Source organism: Monodon monoceros, unplaced genomic scaffold, assembly GCF_005190385.1.
Source record: "Monodon monoceros isolate NGI ecotype Baffin Bay Population unplaced genomic scaffold, NGI_Narwhal_1 Super_Scaffold_3, whole genome shotgun sequence".
Classification (NCBI taxonomy): domain Eukaryota; kingdom Metazoa; phylum Chordata; class Mammalia; order Artiodactyla; family Monodontidae; genus Monodon; species Monodon monoceros.
In genome coordinates this window covers 22,536,587-22,561,790 of record NW_021703780.1, presented here as the reverse complement: position 1 = coordinate 22,561,790, position 25,204 = coordinate 22,536,587, and the positions used below count along the sequence as shown (strand labels likewise).

The 25,204-nt window shown below is 43.0% G+C and overlaps 2 protein-coding genes and 2 non-coding genes across 4 annotated transcripts in view; 2 read left to right on the top strand and 2 right to left on the bottom strand.

Annotated features, from left to right (window-relative positions):
- LOC114907338 (zinc finger protein 850-like) overlaps window positions 1–25,204 on the bottom strand; it is a 347,786-nt gene that overhangs the window by 80,291 nt on the left and 242,291 nt on the right. Inside the window, 1 exon segment of the mRNA XM_029242860.1 lies at window positions 10,061–10,498. Within this exon segment, the coding sequence (XP_029098693.1) occupies window positions 10,061–10,498 (438 nt within the window).
- ZNF165 (zinc finger protein 165) lies at window positions 6,711–14,127 on the bottom strand. Its single transcript, XM_029242777.1, has 4 exons — window positions 13,602–14,127; window positions 13,119–13,257; window positions 10,836–10,964; window positions 6,711–7,257 (listed from the first exon to the last, which is right to left on the bottom strand). Exons 1-4 carry the CDS (start codon window positions 14,010–14,012, stop codon window positions 7,049–7,051), a joined length of 888 nt encoding a protein of 295 aa, XP_029098610.1. The 5' UTR covers window positions 14,013–14,127; the 3' UTR covers window positions 6,711–7,048.
- Window positions 23,316–23,386, top strand: TRNAG-GCC. The gene has a single exon. It is a non-coding gene; the product is annotated as a tRNA-Gly (tRNA).
- On the top strand, window positions 23,753–23,824 carry TRNAM-CAU. Its single transcript has one exon. It is a non-coding gene; the product is annotated as a tRNA-Met (tRNA).

The following is a 25,204-nucleotide window of genomic DNA, read 5'->3' as shown; positions in this document are numbered from 1 at the left end:
GCGAGCCATATGACCTAAGTGTCAATACTAACCACAATCCTGTTGCTGTAGAGCGTCCTGAGATTCACCCTTAAGCTGGATCCCCATGGGTTGAGGCTGGAGATATGTTGCTTTCTTAGCTGGATCCAGAGGTACCGATGTCTCAGAAAGCACTTCCTGTGCACAGGCCTGGGTTGAAACCTGAGGACAAGCAAGCTCATCTAGGCATCTGAAGGGCCAACAGAGTAAATGATACCCAGAGACCCCACAAAGGACCAGCTTGGAAGCTCACTCCCAACTATCCCTCCGCTGAGCATAGGGCCCTTTCCTGTCGGCTTGATTCATCCAGCTCCCTCTCCAGATCTTCCAGCATAGCTACCACCTCCTCCCCACTCTCTGGTTGAGGCTCCTGTACCCAGTCCTGGAGCTCCTCAGGCAGGATGGTCAGGAACTGCTCCAGCACCAGCAAGTCCAACATCTGCTCCTTGGTGTGTATCTCAGGCCTTAACCACTCACAGCAGAACAGCCAGAGCTGGCTCAAGGCCTCATGGGGCCCAGGAGTCTCCTTGTAGCAGAAATGTTGGAAGCGCTGGCAGAATAACTCCTGGTTGTTTTGGCTGCTCCCTTTTGTGCCAGATCTCTGACCCACAGCAGGCCCTTTTTTTTGCGGTACGCGGGCCTCTCACTCTTGTGGCCTCTCCCGTTGCGGAGCACAGGCTCCGGACGCGCAGGCTCAGAGGCCATGGCCCACGGGCCCAGCCGCTCCGCGGCATGTGGGATCCTCCCGGACGGGGGCACGAACCCGTGTCCCCCGCGTCGGCAGGCGTACCCTCAACCACAGCGCCACCAGGGAAGCCCAGCAGGCCCTTTTTTATTAGTTACTTCAAAGAGCCCTTTTGGCTCTTCAGGAACATCTGGAAGGAAAACAGCAGCTATTCCCACTCCAATGGGCCAAGAGGAGGTGATACGTGTTATCCTTTAGGGCACACTCCTAAGGTTACAGAAACCATAGTTTAAAAGATATGTATATGCAGGCTGATTCAATATTTGAGCTCACACACTAAGTCTAATCTTTCTGTTTTAGAAGAGAAAGGAGGCTCAATCCCAAATTAAAGAGAATTCAATAAAGAAAATTTAAAAAAATAAAAGTTTAAGGCAATTCAAACCTTTTTCCAAGTAGGAGAAGGGAAGTTTGTCAGGAGACTGCATTTTTGACAATACTGGGAATATTGTTGGATGCTTGCTTCCTCCAAATAACACCAAAACAATCAGTTGATAAGGCCAGCCCAAGTTTATTCTTAGAGAGTACTACTTGACAGAGTCTTAGTAGTGTCTCCCAGGGAAGAAGGCAAAGTCAGGATATTTATGAGGTTTTGAGGGCTTAAGGCAGATCTTTCAAAGCAGGATAAGGATAGGGCAAGGATCATGATACAATAGTTTAGGATTGATGGGCACAGCAAGGTGCAGAATTTGAGTTGACGGTTACAAAATGTCTAGATCCTATCCATTGAAAGTTGAAGAGTTTGATGTTCACATAAATGGATTGAGGGGCAAGTTCTTGAAACAAATATAATTATCGGCAACTTTTACTTTCTAGGGCAAGAATTTCCTGGAATAGTAAAGGTATGTTGCTAAAGAAGTGGAATAGTGGAGTTACATTTAGGGAAGACAGTTGAACAGTCAAATTATGTTAGTGTAGGTAGTAGGCTGTGTGGGGGTAGGTGGTTTCAGTTTTCCATGTAGCAACAGACTTAAGCAGGGCCTATGGATTTGCAGAAATGTGGATTACCAACTAATTAGCATGGCAGGCAGTGGTTAAGGGCACGGGCTGTGGATTCCAAAAGACCTGGGCTTGAATCCTCTTTTCTTATGTGTGGTGGCTTAACATCTCTAAACCTCTGTTTTCCCCTCTGTAAAAATATCGTAGAGGTTTTTAAACGTTTTATTTTGAAATAATTTTAAACTTACAGAAAATTGCCAGAAAAAAAGGTACAGAACAATCCCTATAACCTTCACCCAGCTTCCCCTAGTTAACATCTTACATAACCACAGCACAATTACAAAACCAGGAAAATAATGTTACAGTGCGATTAACTAAACAGCAGACCTTATTATATAGGGTTACTTTGAGAATCAATTAAATTCAGTGCCTGGCACTTAGTAAGACCTCAGTTAGAGGGATGCAGTTACCACTGTGAATTGGTCATCCAGGTGCTGGCTCCAGGGACCACGCCTCGAGCTCAGGTACACTTCTAGGTTTCCGGGCACAGAATATAGGACGATGCAAGGAGGCCCTCTAGTGCCTTCTCTGCGCCTGGCATTTGTTACTCAATGGGCAACTTTCCAAAACACCTTCACCTTCCCGGCCCTAAAGGTTAATTTAGGGGATTCTAGACTGGGCTTGGAGAAAGATTGTTTTAGGAATCATTCAAGATAAAGGACATGGAGCCGCTTATACATGTCTTCCACTGGTTTGGATCTTCGAAAGAGTAAGACAATATAGTGAATTAACCGGCTAGACTACAAACCCCGTTCTCATTTACCGCACTGGCACATCACTGGGACCAACCACTAGCCCAAGGCTCAGGAGGTGTCGGCTGTCTGTGTCCTTCAAGCCACAAGGACCTGGCAGACCACAAAAGGCTTCCGGGAGTAGGCGGCCACGTTGGACAAACGGGTGGTCAGAATAGAACTACTCGTGTTAGCGCCAGTAACCCAGGAGTGCGAGTCTTAGAAACGTTCTGGGGCGCCGGCCGCCAGCTGGGCCGGCTGCTGCGGGGTCTCCGCGGGCACTTCCAGCGCCGACTGACCAAGGAGGTGGCTCCTCCCACCCGCGCCCAGCCGACCTCGGGGTCCCGGGCCCCGACGGGGGGGCCGTCTCCCCGCCAGTCTTACCAGCGCCCGGGGAAGGCGGCCACCCGTACCTACCCAGCCTCTCGGAGCCCCAGACCTACAGGCGGCGGAAGTGCGTCCGCGAACCCGGCCCAGCCCTGCGCCTGCGCTTCCGCCGGCTTCGGGAAGGTCCGAGCCGTTTGGCTTGGCCTAGCGCCCCGTTCCTGCAGCGAGGTCTGCACATCAGGACGCCAAGGCCTGTGGGGTTTTGATTTGTAACTCGCCTCATCTTAAAAAGAGGGTCCGAGCGCCAGCTCCGCGTCGTTGAGTCCCTCCGCTCTCCCCTGCGCGGGGCAGCGGGCGGGGACTTTCCTAGGCGCGCTTCCCCTCCGAGCATCACTTCTCTAATTCCAGTTCACCGACCCCGAGTCCTCTTCCCCTCCCTGCCAACCTGCCTCCCTGGACAGCATCCCCCACTCCATCCCGACCCCCGTCAACCTGAATGTATTTACCAGGCAGGCACATCGCGCAACCAGAATGTGTCCGCAGTGTTCCCATCAGTACAGTCACTCCGTCTGGATCATAAATGACCCGCAAGGAGAGGAAGGGAAAGGAGGAGGCTTAAGGCACGCTATGATGGGTGCGGCGCTGTGTGTTCTACTTACAACCTGGAAACACGCAAAAAGCTTAAGTGACCTGCCCAAGTTTGCACAGCCCAGGGACAGGATGCACCCCCCGCATGTGTGACCAAGACCTGCCCTGGGATCCCTACAGCGTGGCCACAGTGAGAGAGACCACCACTGCTCAAGGTAAAATGACAATTTCCAGGCTTATCGTGTGTATTGACATTAAAATATGAGACTGCTGCAGGGCTCGGACACCATAAAAGTTTTCTTTAGGAAAATTAGAACCCCAGGTAGAGAATAGAGTCTTCTGGAAAAATTTAACAACTGATGGTCTGTAGCTTGTAAAGGACACTTCTACTCTGTAGGCTTTTTAAGTTGGTAAGTGGAGTGGGAAGCGGGTGTTGGGGAAGAAAAATTTTCCTTCTACCTTTCTAGGTTCTTTGGTTGGTCTTATAATTAAATTGACATAAAACAGATTATCAGAAGAAAAACAAATTTAATTTTTTATGTCTAGGAGCCCTGAAGATAAGAGAGGCTTACATGCCATCCTGAGCTAATGAATGGGATAGGGGTCTGGGGCTTCAAAGGGGAGGAGGGTAATTAACAGGATGATAAGAAGAGCAGATGTTTGGTAATTAGATGTTTGCCCTGCCATGCAGATACGTCTTTTAAATGAAAAAAGTTATCTCTGTTAATATCTCGTTTTCCAGCACAGGCCCCCAGTCTAAATTATTTCTGGTAGTTAAGGGAGAGGTAAAAGTTTTCCTGAGTCTGCTGGGTCTTGGTAGTTTTCAACTCAAAATAATCCACATTCCAAAGTGGAACATTTTTGGGTAGCCTATTCTGCTCCACTTCATACTCACTTTGCATCTTGCTGAACTCTTCATGAGTTGTGGGTCCACTGGAATTTTGTGCTCATGAGGGATTACAAATGCTACACGTGAACAGGGGCATATCCTCTGCTCAGCCACATGCTCTATTGTCCTATTTTACTTCACTTACAAAACACAATTTGAACGATAAAGTTAAGAATTTCAAGACTGTGACAACAGGGCATTAAACCAAGCTCTTGACCTTCTGAAAGCTGGACACTTCTGAGTGCTAAGGCACTGTGTGACTGCGTTAAGTCACACATATTTGAAGCTAGCACTACCCATCTAGCAGACTCAGTGGGGAACCTTACAAGGGAGGCAACTGTGGAGAAGCCTTCAAACAAACAGGTGATAAATGTGGGAAAATTTTCAGCTGGAATTCAAATCTTATCAAGCACAGGAGAAACCATACTGGAGAAAAAAACCTTGTAATTGTGGTGAGTTAAGGATATTATGAGGATAAAAGAAGGTATCATGTGGAAGGCATCTTGAATACATGCATTCCTGTGCTGGTCTAAGAATGTTGTAGTACAGGTGAGTATTGGCTCTGCCAAAGCAAAATGGACGAACAGAAAAAGTATGACATATTAAAGAAATAAACAAAAATAAAATATATATTAAAACCTTACAGGGACCTCCCTGGTGGTCCAGTGGTTAAGACTCTGTGCTCCCAGTGCAGGGGGCCGGGGTTCCATCCCTGGTCAGGGAACCAGATCCCACATGCCACAACTAAAGATCCCGCATGTGACAATGAAGATCCCGCGGGCCGCAACTAAGACCCGGCACATCCAAATAAATAAATAAATATTAAAAAAAAAACAAACCTTACAAATATCACTTAAGAAACAGGTTACAATTGTGTTTCCAGAATATAAACCAAAATTTTTTCCTAAGGTATATATTGCAGAGCATTTGTTATTATGCCTTTATAAAAATTTCGCATTCAGAAGACATAAAGGTTGCTGTCTTTCCAACCAAATATTCGTTCTTTAAAAAATATGGAGAGCAGTGCCTTCAGATGGGAAAGATGGGCTCTAATATTTTAAGACTTTTTTTAAATTTCAGGAAACGAAACAAAACTTGGGTCTATAAGAAGAAGTTACGTTTGAGACTGAGAAATTTTGGTTTAAAATGAAAAGAATAAAGGAAGAGTCATTTTTAAATCCAATTTTTTGGTATAGCATGAATTTAAAATTTCATTTATGGGAATTCTCTGGCAGTCCAGTGGTTAGGACTCAGCGCTTTCACTGCAGTGGGCCTGGGTTTGATCCCTGGTAGCGGAACTAAGATCCCACAAGCTGCATGGTGCAACCAAAAAATAAATAAATAAAATAAAATTTCATTTATTATTAATCTAAAAGCTAATAATCATGACATATGAATAGTGGGATTTGGGAAAACATGGTTTCATGTCAGAGTGAATCCATTTCAAGATACTGACATTTAAAAAATACTTTTGTGTTTGTCTTTTTAAAAATTCAGATATAATTGACAACATTGTGTGAGTTTAAGGCATACATTTGGATTTGATACACATATATTGCAATGTGATTACTACCTTAGTGTTAGCTAATACCTCCATCACTTCACATAATTATCTCATCTTTTTTTGTGATGAGCACCTTTAAGATCTAGCCTCCTGGCAACTTTCAGGTATATAATACAGTATTGCTAACTATAATCACAATGCTGTGCATTAGATCCCTAGAACTTATTAACCTTCTAACTACAAGTTTGTACCCTCTGACAAACATCTCCCCAGTTCCCCCACCTGCAGCCCCTGGTAACAGCTATTCTACTCTGTTTCTATGAGTTCAGTTTTTTTAAGATTCCAACTATAAATGATGTCATGCAGTGTTTTTCTTTCTCTGTCCGATATACCTCGCTTAGCATAATGCCCTCAAGGTCCATCCATATTGTTGTAAATGGCAGGTCTTCCAGGTAACTGGTAAATTGAAGAAGGGCCCTTCTTCACTTGAGGAGGTAATACTGAAGAGGACAGATCTAGGAGATATTTTAGAATCATTTCTGACCCTTTAAGACTACAGGGACTAAAGGAAAAAACCCAATAAACAAGGCTTAGGTGAGTCTGAAAGATCAGGTAGATGATGTGGCTTATATTACAAGGGAATAGGAAAGAGGGTACAAAATGGCTTTAGGTGATCCAGGGGAGTCAGAAAAGGTAATTTTAAGACAAAAGAGTACGTTTACTTTACAGAGCAAGCACTAAATGTACAGTAGAGGTTAGACTATGAAATTACACATGATGAAAATACAAATAGGTTTAAATAAAGATAATTTTTATTTTATGAGATCAGTCAGGAATAGGTTTTTTTTTTCTTTTTTGCGGTACGCGGGCCTCTTACTGTTGTGGCCTCTCCCACTGCGGAGCACAGGATCCAGACGCGTAGGCTCAGTGGCCATGGCTCACGGGCCCAGCCCCTCCGCGGCATGTGGGATCCTCCCGGACCGGGGCACGAACCCGTATCCCCTGCATCGGCAGGCGGACTCTCAACCACTGCGCCACCAGAGAAGCCCCAGAAGTAGGTTTTTAAATGAAGTTAGGAAAGCTGGTGCATAGCTTCCTGCTGATGCTGATAACAGGGAGGACAGCAGTGTGTTATTCTGCATCATGTCCTTTGTTGATGCAACCCAAGCTGGAATGCAGTACCTGAGAGGATGGATATTCAGTCTGATTCAGCATGGTGTTTCCTATGTCTAAAGTGTTGCTGATGCCGTTCAACCTGGATAACTGTCAGAGCTTTCAACCACTCCCTTCTTCTCAAGATGGATTCTGATGTTCACCTTGCTCATGAATGGCCTGGAATTCTGGATATTCCCATTTAAGCTGTCTTTTTCATAGTCTGGAAAGGAATAGTTGGTGGCTTCTGTGTCACTTGATGATGAAATTCGGAATGCACTCCCATTCCACAGGCACTGGCTACAGCCTGGAAACAAGATATGGTTGGGGTGTGAAAGACTCAATGAATGAACAAGAGTTAATACCTTAGAAAGACATCTTAGGGAACAGTTCTCAGGGCGTACAATAGACAAAGAATGTGCACAGTCTTATTCCATCCTCAAGAGGTAGTAGAAACACGGAGACTAATATATCTAGTCAGGGTGAGTAGAGACTGAAGGTTTGCAGCCTTGCTCCCACAGTAGTGTTGTCCTCCTCTTTTACTGTCAGGAGACTATTCTGTTCCTTTTGATATTTAATAGCCAAAGCTGCAGCCAGTATGGCCTATGACAGTTTGAGTAAACTCTTACTCCAAGGGTTGGGGGTATATGGCAGTCTCTGCTTCAAGGGGATTGTCCCTGGGGCTGATTTGTTGGGGTCATTCCTAAGGCAAAATAAATCATTACTAACATAGAGAAATGCCAAGGGTTACTGAAATCTTTAACTGAGGTTAAAAGAAGACTAGTCATCTTGAAACTCATTGAATGAACCACTAAAATATTAATTCAAAAGGAAAACTGACAATTCTGGTGAATTTTGTCACATGTGACAGAAAGCACAAACTTGGCAAGACAAACAATACAATTTATAATTTGGAAACAATGTGAAGCTTGGCCACAAAGGGATGAAATCAGAAATACCAAACCAAGCATGCTGGTGTTTTCTACTACAAATAAATCTACAGATAAGACTTCTGATCATGATCAGTAAATGATCAAATGGTGTGCAGACGTTCACTAGCAACATAGACAGGTGTGTGAGTGTGCATGTGTGTGGTGTGGTGTGAGGGGGGGCAATCTGAAGTCGCAGCCCCTTCCTGTAGCTGCCGCCTTCACCTCTGGAATCCTGTTCCTGACCCTCAACAGAAGCCCTGAAACCCTGGGCAACAGCCCCCGGGCCACACAAGCCCAAATGCCCGCTAACCAGGCGGGTAGTAGTCTTTGTGGTAGTCTCTCGGGGCCTTCAGGGCAAAGTCGCTGCCTAGCCTACCAGGTCCCTGCTGCCGCCTTGATTTTAAAATGTATGGTGAATTAGTGTTCTAAAAGTGTGATATACAAACCCCTTCCCCCTAACTTTAAAATTGTGTTGCTGTGCCGAGCGCCTTGCGGGATCTTGTTTCCTGGACCAGGGATTGAATCCCGGCCCCCCTGCAGTGAAAGCGCCAAGTCCTAACCACTGGGCCACCAGGGAATTCCCCAGTACTGTCTTTTCTAATTTTATATCCCGTTGTCATACTGTCAATGACATAGTCAAGGTTAAGGTTAAGAACTAGAGCACTGGAATAGTATGTGTGTTTATATCCCGCTTCCACCATTTACTATGTGTTCTTGTGCCAGATACTTTACAGCTCAGTTTTCTCAACTATAAAATGGGAAATAAAATAAAATAAAATAAAGTGGTAAAAATAACAGCATTTGTACAATCATGAGACAGGTTTTATCAGCACAGTGCCTGTAAAAAGAAACTATGGGTTCAACATTACCTTAAAACAAATATTGGGTTATTTAGATCCTATCAGGACATTTCTAGTTCAAGGTCATTGAAAAATAATTGCTAAGACTTTTTTTTATAAAGCCTCTTAGTGGAAAATTTTGTTCATTAGATTATACTTCTCATATGGGAGTTCTGTTTCTAGCCAGAGTTTTCATATAAAAGCATTATATACTATAGAATATTTAGGCCTTAAATATGTTTTTATTTCTCATATTAGTTCAAATGTGCCTCATCTAAAAGGTAAAACAAGTAGAGCAGGATTCACCTTTATATCCTGAAATCATTGGTAGAGTTCCAACTTGTTGCAGATTCCTCTCCACTCTTCTCTCAGATACCTACCCTTTCTACACTCTCCTCTAGGTCTTTTTTGGAGAGAATAGCAGCCAGCAGCAATGAAATAAAGTTTCAGGCCCTATATTTTTAGTACTAATTCCTTCAGCCCTCTTCCACAATTGTCAGTAGCCAGAGAACCCTATTTCTGTCAAGAGAGCTCCCCAGAACTACACTCTCTATCCACCTACCCAGGAAGGTGCCAAAACCCCCACAGCGTACGTGGCAGTAAAATCCCAGTTATACTACTGTGTATCTCCTCCAAATTCTAAGGTTTAGTTCAATTTGAACACCCTTCCTTACCTCTAACCCTAGCTCTTGCCTAATTTGCTTCTATTCCCCTCCTGTCTTATTTGAATCTCTGGATTATGGTCTCTTGCTTTAAATGCTCTTCCAGTTGTTCACTTCCTGGCATGACCTCTGAACACAGATTTTGGCTTACATATTGGAATGCCACCACTGCATATGTCCTCTTGTTTGACATGACTGTCTAATTTAGTTGTGCTGTGTCTTCATCCTTTAAAGGAATCTTCCAAAAGAACTGTTCTGCAGTACGTTGCTCAAGCTATTCCACTCCTGGGCTTAGCCTACCTCCTCTTGTGGAGAATCATTAACTAGAGTTGATGATCAATCTCTTTACCTGAATCTTCTTCCCCCCACACTGTAATCATGGTTATTTCCCAAGAGCGTCCTCTTTTTTATTTTCACTGCCATAGACTAACCCATTTATTAGCCTCCCCCAAATTCTGCTATTTTGGTTTGATTTTAGCGGTCAACGGAAGAGGTACATCCACTGTCTCACAGAAAGCAGACACACAGAGGTGAAGATCATATGCAGAACAGAAAACTGAGAATGAGAGAGAGAATAAAGAGACATTGGTCTTACAGTCATTCATCTCACCCAGTATTTATCTTTTATTCAATGTTTTTCACGTTTTTCTATTTCCTTATGAATTTAAGTTCTTTACATTAATAGGTTTTCCCTCTTGTGAATTCTCTGATGTTGACTAAGGTGTGAGCTCTGACTGAAGGCTCTCCCACACTCACTGCATTCATAGGGTTTCTCTCCAGTGTGGATTCTCAGGTGTCGAATAAGGTGTGAGCTCACTCTGAAGGTTTTCCCACATTCACTACATTCATAGGGTTTCTCTCTGGTGTGAATTCTCTGATGCAGGATAAGATGTGAGTTCAGGCTGAATGCTCTCCCACATTCTTTGCATTCAAAGGGTCTTTCCCCAGTGTGAATCCTCTGGTGTCTAATAAGATCTGAGCTCCCCCCAAAGCCTTTCCCACACTCATTACATTCATAAGGTCTCTCTCCAGTGTGGATTCTCTGATGCCTAATAAGCTTTGAGCTGTGTCTGAAAGCTTTCCCACATTCATTACACTGATGGGTTTTCTCTCCACTGAAAATTACTGCATGTTTAATAAGGTTTGGGCTCTTGAGAGATTTTCCATATTGGTGAATTTTTTCTCCAGCATAAATTCTTTGATGCTTAATAAAATCTGAATTCCATTTGAAACTTTGGTCATAGGTACTGTGTTTACAAGATTTCTGGTGTGAAAATTCATTTGAGTTCAGATTTAAGCTTCTCTCACAACCATCATGGCTTATTATTTCACCTGTAAGTGTATTTTTGTGGGTGAGGATTTTACTAAAACCTCCATCCTGAGCTGATGATGGTTTTTGAGACTCCCCTGATTCTTTTTCCTGTTGTCTCTTTAACCTGCCTGTAGACTTACAGATGTCTTGAGGCTCAGCAGATCCTTCTGACACAAATCCTGAAATTCTTCCTGATATAATTCTCTGCGATTCCATTCTCTCATAAATTTCCAGCTTTGGCATGGATCCACTGTTTTCACTCTCATTATCTAAAATAATGATGAAAAAATAAAGGGGTAAATACCTGTTTGCTGAGCTGATAGAAAATAAAACTTTGAGGTACACGCAAGATGGTTACCTATTGGTACTTCATTTGGCCACTCTAAAAACGTGTGGCCTTTGGAATTAGAGGACTGATGGATGAGGATACAAAAGAAAGAAAAATTGGTAAAAGCAAGTTATTTATGCAGTGGTTGGCAGAGAGAGGAAACAGACATCCGAGGATGAGCAGATACAACAGAAAAGATTAGGAAGAGGATCACCACCAGCAAGAATGGAGGTGGGGAACAAAGTAAGGAGAAAGAACTACGCAATGTGACTGAGAGGGCTCTTGAGGAACTTTGGGTCTATGATATTTCTAGTGTTAGGCTTAGAGGATGAAAGGGAGGCACAATCTCAAAGAGAGCAGATGAGGATATAGATGCATTGAGAAAAGTAAAGTTATAATGACTCTGAGGTATGTATGTGGTGGGAGAAACCTCCATCCATCTATCCATCCAATCCACCCTTCCATTTCTTCTTCATCATTCATGGATAATCAAATTCTGTCATTTCTGCTAAATGTCCCCTATATACCTCCCTTTCTTTACATTTCTGTTACTATAGAACCTCACCGCTTCCTGTTTAGATAACTGTAACAGCCTCCTTGCTGTTCTGACTCTGCGCTATTCTTCTTCCCAGTCATCCTAAATACCCTTACCAGACTAATTGTCATTAAACCCAGTCATCCTGGGACCTCCCTAGTGGTGCAGTGGTTAAAAATCTGCCTGCCAATGCAGGGGACATAGGTTCCAGCCCTGGTCCGGGAAGATCCCACATGCTGCGGAGCAACTAAGTCCGTGCACCACAACTACTGAGCCTGTGCTCTAGAGCCCGCAAGCCACAACTACTGAGCCCATGTGCCACAGCTACTGAAGCCTGTGCACCACAACTACTGAGCCTGTGCTCTAGAGCCTGTGAGCCACAACTACTGAGCCCATGTGCCACAGCTACTGAAGCCCACACACCTAGAGTCCATGCTCTGCAACAAGAGAAGCCACCGCAATGAGAAGCCCATGCACCACAACGAAGAGTAGCCCCAGCTCGCTGCAACTAGAGAAAGCCCGCGCACAGCAACAAAGACCCAATGCAGCCAAAAATAAAACAACAACAACAAAAAACCCTGTCATCCTCTTACACCCTACTCAGAAACCCTTAATCTCTTCTACGACACACCTGAGCTCTTCAGACTGGTTTCCAGGACTATGATCTAGTCCTCAAAATTCCTACCTTCTAGCTCATCAACCATATACTGTGCTCATGACTCTATATCATGCTGGAATCAAGCAGTCCCTCTTTGTTATAGGGTGTCCTTTGTGTAGAATAAGCTAGGCAGTAAAGGGGGTTAGGCAGTGCTGGTCTTAGGGTGGGAAAATTTACAATTTTAGGTAGGGTGAACGGAAATGTTTCCAGAGCAAACTTGAAAGCAGAATTTGGGTAATTTTTAAAAAATTACTGTAATTTACTCTTGGGTTTATTTTTGGGACCCTATACACCTAAAGTGGTATTAAGTCCATGAACTTTTTAAACAATGAGTTTTTGAATAGCAATGAGGATTCTGTGGAGGTAGTCAGTGCAAGTATGGCCAACTTTCTATAAAAACATAAAAGAGCTTTGTAAAACCAAAAGTAAAATAAACAAAGGCAACAATATGGATCTTGTTCTATGTATCTGTGAATTATATTCTATTTCTGAGTATATCATCACATATTTGCCTCTCTTTTTCTCTATCATTGTATGTGCTTCTCTATGAACATGTTTTGTTTCTGTGAATGTGTTTCTTTCCCTTTTGCTTCTTTTCTCATTCCCTGACATCTCAACTCATTTATTTTCTTTCCTTTAACTTGCTCATAACATGAAAACATCTCATGTTTTGGAAATATTATGGATAAAGAACAAATGAAAAAAAGGAGACATTTTGGATAAGAAACAAAGTTTTCTCTCTCTTTTTCTGGTTGGCCAATGACACACAAGAAAAAAGTTCTCGATTTCTCATGAAGTAATAAAGGAAAGGACCATCTACAGTTATGAAGACTAACATGAGAAGGGAGGTTCACTGTCCCAGTTCTTCAGGGACCTGCACCACAGAAAGTATTGTCCCTTACCACGGTCCAGTAGGAGTTGGGGTTCTGAAGCACCATGAAGGACCTTGGTGTTCACTGGCTGGAACTGGACACTAAGTGGTGGTCCAGGGGGTGCCACTTTTCTCCTGAATAGTTCTTGTCCATGTCCACAGACTGGAATCTGAGAAAAACAAAGTACATTTGAGCTTACGAGAGAATCCCTGTTGGAATTAAACATCTTCCAAAACCAAAGAGAACCTCCTGTAGTATTGGGTTGGCCAAAAAGTTCGTTCAGATTGAACAAACTTTTTGGCCAACTCAATAATATAAAACTGGGGAAGGAAGAATTAAGTCTGACTCAATTATAAAAGGTAGTATGGTACCAAACGGAGATGGAAGGAGACATAACTGCATACTGAACTACGAGTTCCTACAAAGCTCACTAGATATCAATCTCAGGCCCTTTTCTCCCTTTGTGGGACTCCACCCGTCCTGGAGGTCTTAGATCTCCCATCCCCTTTGTACCTGGAGTACTGCTTCATCAGTGCCTCTCTCTAAATCTTCCAGTATGGTCACTGCCTCCTCTCCAGTCTCTGGGTAACGTTCATGCACCCAAGCCTGTAGATCCCCTGGCAGGATGGTCAGGAACTGCTCTAGCACCAGTAGCTCCAGGATCTGCTCCTTGGTGTGGGTTTCTGGCTTCAGCCACTGACAGCAGAGCTCTCGCAGCCGGCTCAGTGCCTCGCGGGGTCCTGGGGAATCCTGGTAGCAGAACTGCCTGAACAGCTGCCGGCAGAGCTCCTGCCTGAGGGTATCACTTCTCTGTAAGCAAGTGTCCTGCTTCCAGACAAAATCTTCCTCTTCAATCTTCACTATCAGAAGTCCTTCATCCTCTTGAAGGTTCTGAGCTGCAGCTTTCTTTGATTCTGTTGTCATCCTGAGATAAAATGTATGATCAGAATCCCACTTCTGCTCTGTGAAAGGCCTTTTTTAGTTTAAAGAGCTCTCCTGAGGGATAAAAAAATTGTTATTACTGTCTAGGAAGACAAAATATCACATCATAGAAATAGTTATTCTTCATTATACACTTAAAAGCACTAAAATACCTGTTTTGTGGAATACAACTGTTGCATAATCTCTACCTAAAAGCAGCTTAAATTTTTATTTTAAAAATAAGATAATTTAAATTTCAAATATTAAACATAAGACAATATAAGGCAATATTGAATGTTAACTTGTCACATGCAATTAAATTATTTATTAGCCATAAAGAAAATAACCATCAAAACAGAAAAATGACAGAAGTGCTTCATAAAGTTGGAGATGGAAAAGAGCACAGTAGGTTACAATGGTCAGAAGCTTAATTAAAAAACTACCTTCTGATGAATGGATAGGATTTGACTAGGATGCGGGAGAAAGAAATAGGAAATTACAAGCAAGGAACAGCTTGAACAACTGGTTAATGGTAGGAACACAGAAGTGGGAAAGCAAAATGTCAGTAGGTTTGTATAAGGAAATTATAGAGACAAAGGCCCTATTGAAGAAAGCTTCAAATGTCAAGTTCATGAATTCAGAGTTTATCTTTTAGGCAATGGGGAGCCAACAAAAGCTTCTGAGCAGAATGGCCTGACAAATAATGTTTGTGGAGATATATTGTTTATTTCTAGGATGGACCAATATGAAAAGATAGAAACATAAAGAGGCTACTATACTCATCAAAGTGTGGGGGAAATACAAGCTTAGAATGTTATAATTATCTATTCAGAATGTGGAACTAGGATTACTTATAAATCTCTTAAATAACAAAATAGGGCAACTTTTCTTGACAGCCAGAGGTTAACAATTTCAGTCAGCGTAACTAGCTTCTTCCCCAAAAGTCTCAGGTAGGTTTCCTTTTGTCCCAACAATTCCTTCTCTGCCTTTCTGGTTTCATGGCTCAGTCTATGTCCTGGACACTGAGGCCTATCGTATCACCAGTAAATTATAATAAACCAGCGCCGAGACTTGCTTATCAGCCTTTTGTTAGTCTTTTTGTAAGATATGAGTTCCTCAAGTCTTATCAGCACTTTGGAATGGTCAGTCTGGTGTCTGGACTGAAAAACTGAATAAAGGAATTGAGAGGTGAAGCCCCAGAGTACAATAGCAAAATACAAGTACCAATCTTTCACGTTCTTCTACTCAACATTTCACCAAGCTGACTACTGACTCTTGCACAGACATGTACATTATTAAGAATCTTAACACAGCAAAGCATTGGGCCAGAAGTTATATGGCAGTGGTTTCCAAGAAAGTCTGAATTCAGAGCTGAGCTCACTGCCTAACTGTCATGTGGGAACTTTGTTAGAAACAGATTCCTTGGCCCTGACCCTGGATATGCTGACCTGGTTAGTATGGGGTATGCCTAGATATTCTCTATTCTGATGTACAGATATAAGGAATTTAAAAAATAGTATTTGAGTTTGCAAGGAGTTTGCAAAATAGTTGGAAAGAAATGACATAAAACACACATGGATACAAAACATTTAAATAACAAAACAAGTTTCACGTGACACACACATTGAAAATGTTTGATAAATGTTGAAAGCCGAAGTACTAAACAAATTGCATGGTAGAGACACTGAATATCTTAAGAGCTCTGAGGTAAGGAAGGAGTGTGTGTGTATGTGTGCAAATATTTCCTACAGGTGGTGGGGCTTAAACTGGACAATAAAGGATGAGAAAGATCCAGAAAGGCAAAAAGGAAGGGAGAGCAAAGAGTTGAGGAAGTGGGAAAGAACAGCAGATTGATAATGAGACCAGCTTGCAGGGTGTAATTGGAGTGACTAAGAATTGCACTACCTCTTATAAGGAATTCACCAACTCTACTCTGAGTTCCTACAGTTCCTAAAACAACGTCTGTGGATGCAACACATATTAACCTGTATTATTTTTAGTTGTTTGGCTGTTTTCTTTTTTTTTCATCAATTGACTGGAGCTCCATGAGGTTAAGGACCATGCATTATTAATATTTATTCTTAAGTTCCCACATTGATTTATTAGATAAAAATGTAAATTAGGAAATTTTGAGTTTCCTAATTGCTTTGTCTTTTGGATATTCTGTATTTTAGATGATGAGACGTCCACTTAGAAAAACATTTCCAACAGATATTAAGAGATTTTAATGGAAAGGAGTTAGGAATGGAAATACAAATTTAGATAAGATCCATAGAAAGGGCAGTTAAAGATAAATATTGAGGATAATTCTCCAAGAGTATGAGATGAAGATCACAGGCTCAGATTGAACCTTGGAAAACAGAGTTTGAGGGGGTGAAAGTAAGAACAAAATTTAGCAATGATAGAGGAGGAAAATGGGGGGTTAGAGCTATGGTATATATATCAGTCTCAATCTTTCATAATTTATTGGGACATTCTTTTGATATAGAGACCTAAGTTCACTTCTCGTTATGTTTTCTAGACGTGATAAATGTTTACCAGGTAGTGTCTTAAATCTTTATGGGCATTATCTCATTTAGCGTAGGAAGATGAACAGTAAAGTAGGCCTACAGAATCCACAGTTCCTAGCTTAAACTTAAATTATCATGCTAAGCAGCTGATTCTGCAACATATGTTATCTCCTCACATAGCTGAAAGTTCTGTCTTCAGATGTTTAATCACTTCTCATCCACTTAAAACAGTCCACAACTCTAGATAAAATCATCTAGTTCTCAAGGATTTGATATATACCCCCTAAAGCTGGGTTTCAAATGTCTTACTAATCTCAAGCTAATAAACATTTATTGAGCATCTAGTGCTTTACAATTATTGTATTGGAGCAGTTACAAAAATAGCTAAGCAGATATGTAAACAAATGCCATTAGGACAGAGAGTAGGGAGTAATTAGTTACGTTGGGAAAGGTGGAAGTTTCGTAAAGTGCAGGCTTCCTGTTGGATGAGTAGGTTCCTGGTGAATGGGTAGGTTCTGGGTGTGTATGTTGGGGTAGGAGGAGGACGGGGGTGGGGGGGTAGTTTTGTTGGCGGAGGGATGGCAGTTAGGGGAAATCCAGAGAGCAAGGGATTCACAGCTCTCACAGCACCTTGTGTTTCTCAAATTGAGGCACTTTACAGTCTTACAACTGCCTGATTTGCTGTCTTCTCTCTCATTCTAGAACGAGATATTGGTTTCAATATTGGCTTCGCGGCCTCCCCGCTACACAGGAAACACTTCCTAAATATTTACTGCGTGAGTAAATTTCATGAGGATGCCGGGATGTCCCCACTTTTGCTGCGAAAAGGCAGATTACTCCTCCCATAAGAAGCAGGAGTCAGGGGCGGACCGTGGGGCAGTTTTCTTCTGGCAGAACGCAGCCGATCCAAGACAGATGCCACCCTTCCTCGCCTTGCCCGACTGGAGGCCACTCCTCTTACCAGTGACCCTATAATCTCCGCAAGCAGGAATGCCCGAGCCCCCCCAACCACGCCCTCTTAGCCCTCAACGATGACGTCACGCGCGGCGGAGGTAACTATGGAAACCCATATTCTTTCCCGAAATAGGAGGGCGCGAACGCTCTCCCAACGCCAAACCTAGTTCCACATTTCCTCGGGATTCCTCTGAGGTCCCGGTCCAGAGCGCCACAGGGCTGCTGCAATCCCGAAGGTAACATGATAGGGACTGGGTGTTTAAAGGGGACAAAGGGCCGGACATCTGAGGCCCCAGAGCCGGACTCACCTCTCCCACAGGGCTGGTTCCGATCGGACACTTCCGGTGGAAGGACGGAGCTACAATACGCCCCCAGGCGTCCTTCCACAGAGACTTTTGAGGCTGCGCAGAAGGAGACGGGCCGGCTTTGGACTGCGCTTCCCAGAAGCCTTCGGATCTCCTCAGGAGCCGGGACTCCATTTCCCAGGCGTCTTCGCTACGGTCTTGAAGTCCTCAGACTTTGAAGGAGTAGGCGTCTTTTCTTCTCTTTGTAGTAATAAGCTTGCTTCTATAGCTCCCATGCGGGCCTCATCCTTGACTTCATCCCATTTCAGTATGGGGCCGTGAAATGGAAGCTCACGCAGCAGGGACGCGGCTCAAACTTCGCCTTTGGACTTATGGGAAACTTTTCCCAAATCCTTGGTTTGTACCCAACCCGGGTGGACCGCAGATATGCAAAACGGGGTTAATCATAACGCCTGGTTTAAGACTTTGCGTTACCCTAAATTGTGAACATTCTTTAATCCATTACCAAATCTATAAGAACCAGAACGTTGACAATAACCTAACCTTTACTACAACTCTTTCTCTTGTCTTCCTCTGTATTTTGTGTCCCCTTACTTATTGAAAAGATTGTTCTGCTTGATACATACACATGGCCAAACAATATAGGCTTTTAATTTTAGTTGTTTTTGTCTGAAAGGCATCATGTCATAGGTAATCTGAATTTGCTTCTTTTCACTCAATAAGTTAAGATATACCCATATTGTTGAGTTAAAATTCATTTTCATTACTGTATAATATTCCATTTGTGAATATAGCATTGCGTTCATCCTTTCTCCTAAGATGGGTTGATAACACTATTATCTCTCTTTTGGATTACCGCAGTAAACTCTTTTTTTTTTTTTTAACATCTTTATTGGGGTATAATTGCTTTACAATGGTGTGTTAGTTTCTGCTTTATAACAAAGTGAATCAGTTATACATATACATATGTTACCATATCTCTTCCCTCTTGCGTCTCCCTCCCTCCCACCCTCCCCATCCCACCCCTCCAGGCGGTCACAAAGCACCGAGCTGATATCCCTGTGCTATGCGGCTGCTTCCCACTACCTATTTTACGTTTGTTAGTGTATATATGTCCATGCCTCTCTCTCGCTTTGTCACAGCTTTTGTTCAGCTCACAGGGAAACATTCTGACTCTGCTCACCTGTGAATGGCTGCAAGAAAGAAGAAATTAACACATCCCCTACCCGAGGCTGGTCAAACCAGGGGATATTTTGCAAGACTTATGGCCTTTTAACTTTATTTCCTAACCTCCGCCTCCCCACCCCCTTCTATAAAAGAAACTAGCATCCAGACCCCAATGAGATGGTTCTCTAGGACATTAGTCTGCCATCTTCTCAGACGCCCAGCTTTCCGAGTAAAGTTGCTATTCCTTGCCTCAACACCTCGTCTCCCGATTTATTGCCCTGTCTTGCAGTGAGCAGAGCGAGCTTGGACTCGGTAACAAAAAGGAGACAATCAAAGTTTAATAACATGTATACATGGAAGAACCCAGGAAAACTGAGTAACTTGCCAAAATGGCCAAAGTTCCCACCTTAAATACCGTCTTCAGCTAAAGATAAAAGAGGATGTTGAGGGTGAGGAGAGTCTGTTATGGGAGGTTACCAGGAAAAGCATAGTAAACAAAGGTGATTGTGATAGAGATTTGTCATTGTCTTCTCCATTGATAAAAGTTTCTAGAGATTTGGTCATTCTCCTCTTTCAGGTACAGGCAGGGAGACACACTTACAAATAAAGATTTCCCTTAAAAATGTAAATGTTCCATATGAAAGGGCAGCTTCTACTTGATTTTCAGAGCCCTTCTCTGTTAACACAAGTTCGTGTGCCCGATGCACGGTGAGGCCAAACAAACTGAAACATCGGAGTTTGAGCAGAGAAAGGTTTATTGCAAGGCCATGCAAGGAGACAGGTGGCTCATGCCCTAAAAAGCCCCAAGCTCCCTGAAGGAAGTGGGGGGGGGGAGAGGGGGGAAGGGTTTGCAGGGTCTGTGATCAGCTTGTGCACAGTACTCTGATTGGCTGATGGTGAGGCAGCAGGGTGGTGTCACAGGGGTTCACATTATCAGTCCTTAGGCTCCAGGAGGCCTGGGGCTATGTGTTTATGGTCCTCAAGTGGTTAACATCTTCCATTTGTTTGAGAGGGGGAGGTTTTTTACATCTGCAAAACAACCCAGGAAATGTGCATGAAATGCTATTATCTAGGTACTTCAGAGAGGAACTAAAGCAGAGGATATGGAGGAAGGCCTGTCCTGGGAAGGCTCCATGGGGTCCTGCTCGATTACATCCCTTGTCTGCTGTTTCTCAGAAAATAACCGGCTTAAAACAATTCATATGCCAAAGACATATTTTAGGGTGGCAAATTCTGCTCCCCTACACTGCAACAAATATGGGCTAGGCGTGGAGTGGAAACTCGGCAGGTGTTACAGATCAGAGACCACTGTCTCCGCGTGACCTAGCAAATATTTTTTAATTAAATTTATTTCTTATACAGCAGGTTCTTATTAGTTATCTATTTTATACATATTAATGTATATGATCTAGCAAATATTTGTTTATCAAATAGTACCAAACTGCAGACACAGGAGAAGCTCTGAAAACTGAGTCAAAGTTCTGCTTTTGTAAGAGACATTTATATTTATAAGGGAAATCTCTATTTGCAAGGGTGTCTCCCTCTCTGTATCAGGAATAGCAAGATAACCAAATCTCTAGAAACTTATCAATGGAGAAGGCCCTGATGTAAATATGCATAACAACCATACCCTGGTTTACCCTGCTTTGCCTGAAAACGGCCCATAACTGATCTAAACCTGGTCACGATCCTTGTCCTTGAACAGGTCTCAGTAATTAATGATCTAAAGGGAACAAAAGAATGCAGGAACAAACGACTGTTATCAAGCAAGAGAAGTAACAATAGCAAAGATAGTAAATCAGTGGTAAAGACTCCCAGTTCTGTTTCTGTGGTAAAGATTAGCCTGAAGCACATTCTCCAGCTGGTTTGCAGGATTTAAATCCAAGTGCTCAACCACCAGATCAACCGGAGCCTAAGGGATGATAATGTTGACCCTTTATGACCCTTGTGACTTTGACTAAAGCTTGAACCCTGCTGACCTTTGCCCCAATTCTATGCTGAATTCTCCTCTGTTCAAGCCCCTTCATGAATATGCATGTACTCTTAGCTTAAAATTTCCCGTTTTGCTGCTCTGGGAGACACTGCTTTGGGAAAGAGCCCTGGTGTTCTCCGGACTTGCTGCAAGTAGTAAAGCAGAAAATTCTGAGAAATGAAGACTGCCATAAATCCCTTCTCCAGGGGAATTTTATGGCCATGAAGAAGATGGAAAGTCAGCACCAAGATGAGTCTGCACAAAGATACTTCACTAAAATAACCCTTGTGTTCTATTAATTTCCCCGTGTATTTTCTCCCCACAATTTACATATCTGAAGCAAGGTCCTGGTGCGACACGTCAGCGGCAGATGGCAGGCAGGACATGCCAGTAGTCTTCAGCTCCCAGGGGAAGAGGGAGGTTACAGGTTATGGGGGGAATTGACATCCGATTGGCTCATCGGTTGCCAGGGAAACCAGCAGAGGGCCGTGCCCCTCACCGCTCCTTTGATAAGCTATCATAGTGGAGATAGTTCCGATCTAAAGATTAGAACAGTCACTAGATGGGGCCGGGGCAAGTACATAGGTATTTACTGATTAGGATGTATGATTAAGAGGGAAGGTCAGTCAGGTGAGTAGGGTGTAGGTGAAGCAGGCACTGGTCGAGCAGAGGATGTAGGTAAGGGAGAGCAAGAGAACAGCCACCTTGGGTGGCCTAACCATACAACGTGTGTGTAGGTGGGGGTAAGGCAGGCATGTAGGGCATTGGGCATGATTTTAAGGAATGTAGGTTAATCTACACCTAGTTATATATTAGCTCCCATCCATCCCACCCCTAAACTACGCTGAGTCCCCGAGTGGGGCCTTCATAAAAGAGAGGCTGCAGTTCCTGAAGTGGGTGATGGCAGGAATGAATGAATGAGAAATATGGAGAGGACGGTACTTAATGAAGGCCACCTTCCAGGTTAAAAGAGGGAGAGCAGAGACCCTGGAACTACTGGATCACGGACTGTTATCCTAGGCCCCAAACCTGAACTCGAATGCAAATGTGTGTATGTGTACAGGTTTCTAAGGAGTTTATCCAGATCTTTCATCTGTTCTTACAAGGATCTGTGAACCCACCTGTTAAGAGTCCCTCACCCTAGACTTTAAGGGGAGATGGTCAGAAACAGCAGACCAGCGCCCTTGGCTTTGAGCTATGGTGAACTTTTAAACGGTGTGTTTAATTTGTGAGTTTAGCCCTTCTGTCAGTGCTGAGTCTGCAGAATTTTCCTGAGAAAGAAAGGGACTGTCAGGGAAATTTGTGCTTCAGAGGAAAATTATAGCACACCCTTTTGTGTCATCTGATTCTGATTCTGTGAGAGCTATTTTACAATTCTGTAGATTGTAGATATCTGATAGCAATAGAAAATAACTCCTGTCTATAGACATGCAAATTAATTGTCTGCTGGTGGGACATTTTCTCCCTCCCTAGTCCACCCTCCCCACCAATCCCTAACCGTGTAAAAGCCAGTTTGGGCCCTATTTACACTTTAATTTCAATATTCCTGATCTATAAATGACCTCCATTCTTCGAATTCTCCTTTGAATTGTAGTAACACCTCACCAGTTACCTCGTTAGTGAGTTAAATAAAATCTTTTCAAAGGGGTTCATTTTTATACTTGTATGAGAGTCACGATTGTATATTTTTGGGGAAAATTACCCTTTAATAAGACCTTTGTTCTTTATTTGACCGGAAGGAGTTTCTAGTGCAACCTCCATAACCATGGCAACCGAAGCATAAGGCAAACAAACCCACAGAATTCCTAAATCTCTCACAGCCTACCCTTTGGGGTGACCAGAGGGGAACAGCACTAGGCTCCTTCCCCTTCCCTCTCGTTCCTCCCCTTCTTCCTCCTTTTGCTCCCCACCCCCTTCCCTTCCTCTCTTCGATTCTTTTCCTCCTCGATCCTCCCCTCCCTTTTCTTCTTGCTTCCCGCCCTTGTACCCCTTTTTTCCACCTCCCTTACCTTCCACAACCCACCCGGACGTGGAGCCCGTCCACACACACACACACACACGATCCCCTACACATACACACACACACAGGAGCCCCTACACATGCGAGGGCGCCCACGACCCAGGGGCTAGAATCGTGGCGGGGGCGGCTACCGGCCGCTGAGACGCGCCCGAGACCGGGCCGCCCACACCCGGGCCAGCCTCCGGTGTCGCAGGGGGACGCTCTGAGCTTGCAGTGGAAGGGAGGGTTTCCTGAAAAGAAGGAACATTACAAGTTTCTAGTCAGTAAGAGCAAAAAACTAAACATTTTTTTCGGCAAGAAAATTCGGGTTGTTTCAATGTAACGATAAAAATAACAGGCAAAAGCCATGTGGAACGTGTGCAGGAAGCTGTCGCGTAGGCATTGGTGGTTCAGTGGTAGAATTCTCGCCTGCCACGCGGGAGGCCCGGGTTCGATTCCCGGCCAATGCAGAGATCCTTTTGTTTTCAAAAAATCCTTCCAATTTCCAAAATGCTCTCGTTTTGAACTCGGATACTTTATACATTCGAATTTTGACCTACTCGTATATTTTGTGACCATAAGACCCGGAGTCACTTCTGCAAGGTGAAAGGGGCAGGCTGGCTGGAGACGGGCTGGTTTCCTAAAAGAAACATCCAATTTTCTGTGTTCAGAATATATGGAGTCAATGTGCTCTGGATTCATTCTTCTGTTTGAAGCGTGAGTAAAGCCAGCGAATGGGCTCTGAGGGAAAGAAAACTTTTTCCAACTTATAAAAACAGCTCTCTTTAAATAAAAATATAATAAAGGAACTACTGCGAACACCAGCCGCCGCGTTCAGCAGAGTGGCGCAGCGGAAGCGTGCTGGGCCCATAACCCAGAGGTCGATGGATCGAAACCATCCTCTGCTAGATGCTTCTGTTTTCGGGGTGGGTGGGGAGGGAAACGAGGTACCGTAGTTTTAGCAACCCTGTTTCCCTTCTTTCTGTACCTCATGAAAATGTGGGTAATTCAGGGGTAGATTTTTATCCCAAGAAAATTTTGTGACGAAAATAATTCACAAATGAGAAAGTCTCTAATGTCAGGTGCCCCATCTCAGAGAGCAGAGAATTAATATTCATCCATCCGCTGAAAGGTGCCCATCTTTACCTACTACTGTATTGTAAAAGAGAATTTAAATTTAGAGTTAAAAAGAACCATATACAGCTGATTTCAGTTTCAGAGATTTGGTTAAAGGGAGTTGGGGTTTATTTAAAATGACAGTTTTCAACAATCTCTCCCCCCTGCTCTGTTTTCCTCCTTAGCACTTATCACTATGTAATATATAGTATATTTTATTTATTCATTCAGTATTTAGTCCCCCTGTGTTTCCTGTGGTATCTACAACATGGCCTGTCACATCTTGGGCGTTGCTCGTTTGTTAAATACGTTAAAAGCTACGATTTCTAATACACCAAAGATGACTATTCTTCGTTATTCTTCACCTTCTTCTTTTACCTTCTAAAAAATTACAAAAGAGTACAAAAATTACCACACAGAATCTATATACTACTTAACATTATGGTATATAAACTACAAATTTCTTTTATATTTAAGGAAAACAACAACAACATAAAATTGAAGTACTCTTCAGCTGTAAACCCAGTCCTAATATCCCCTTTCTCAGGGCAACTCTACCATGAATTTGATATGCATATCTCCCTTTCCTTTTTTTTTTTTTTAATGAATAATTTTTATTTGCAAAGAGCCTGAGAACAACTCATATTACAGTTTTCATTTAAATAACACAATGCTTATTTTCAAAAGCATTGACAAAGTGCCCACATAAAAGGCTTTCCTTTATGATACCATTGACAGTAAGTCTATTTCTATGTAATAATCTATAACTAAACATATGAGTATACCTAATGTCTACATAAATGTCTGGACTGAGAGGCCAAAGGGCCATATTTGATTTTCAGTTGGTTCTAAAGTGAAGGCAACGTCTTTATGAACCTGGCGATAGAGGTTTTAGAAATCCAGTCATTAAAGTTCTTTTATCAACTGTATTTAAATTTATTATTATTTTTTTTTTGTATTTAAAGTTTTTTCCACATGAAAATCCTATCACAGTAAAGAATCACTTTAGGTACCAGGCGAGATCTCATTTCATTTTCAGTCTTGCTTACATGGATGCCCATGGCAGACACAATTTCCATCTGAGGTGTTTCAGTAACAAGCTTTCTAATCTCACAGATCACCAGAGGAACATGTGATTAATCAAAAGGAAAAAATTGCCCAGAAAGATGAAA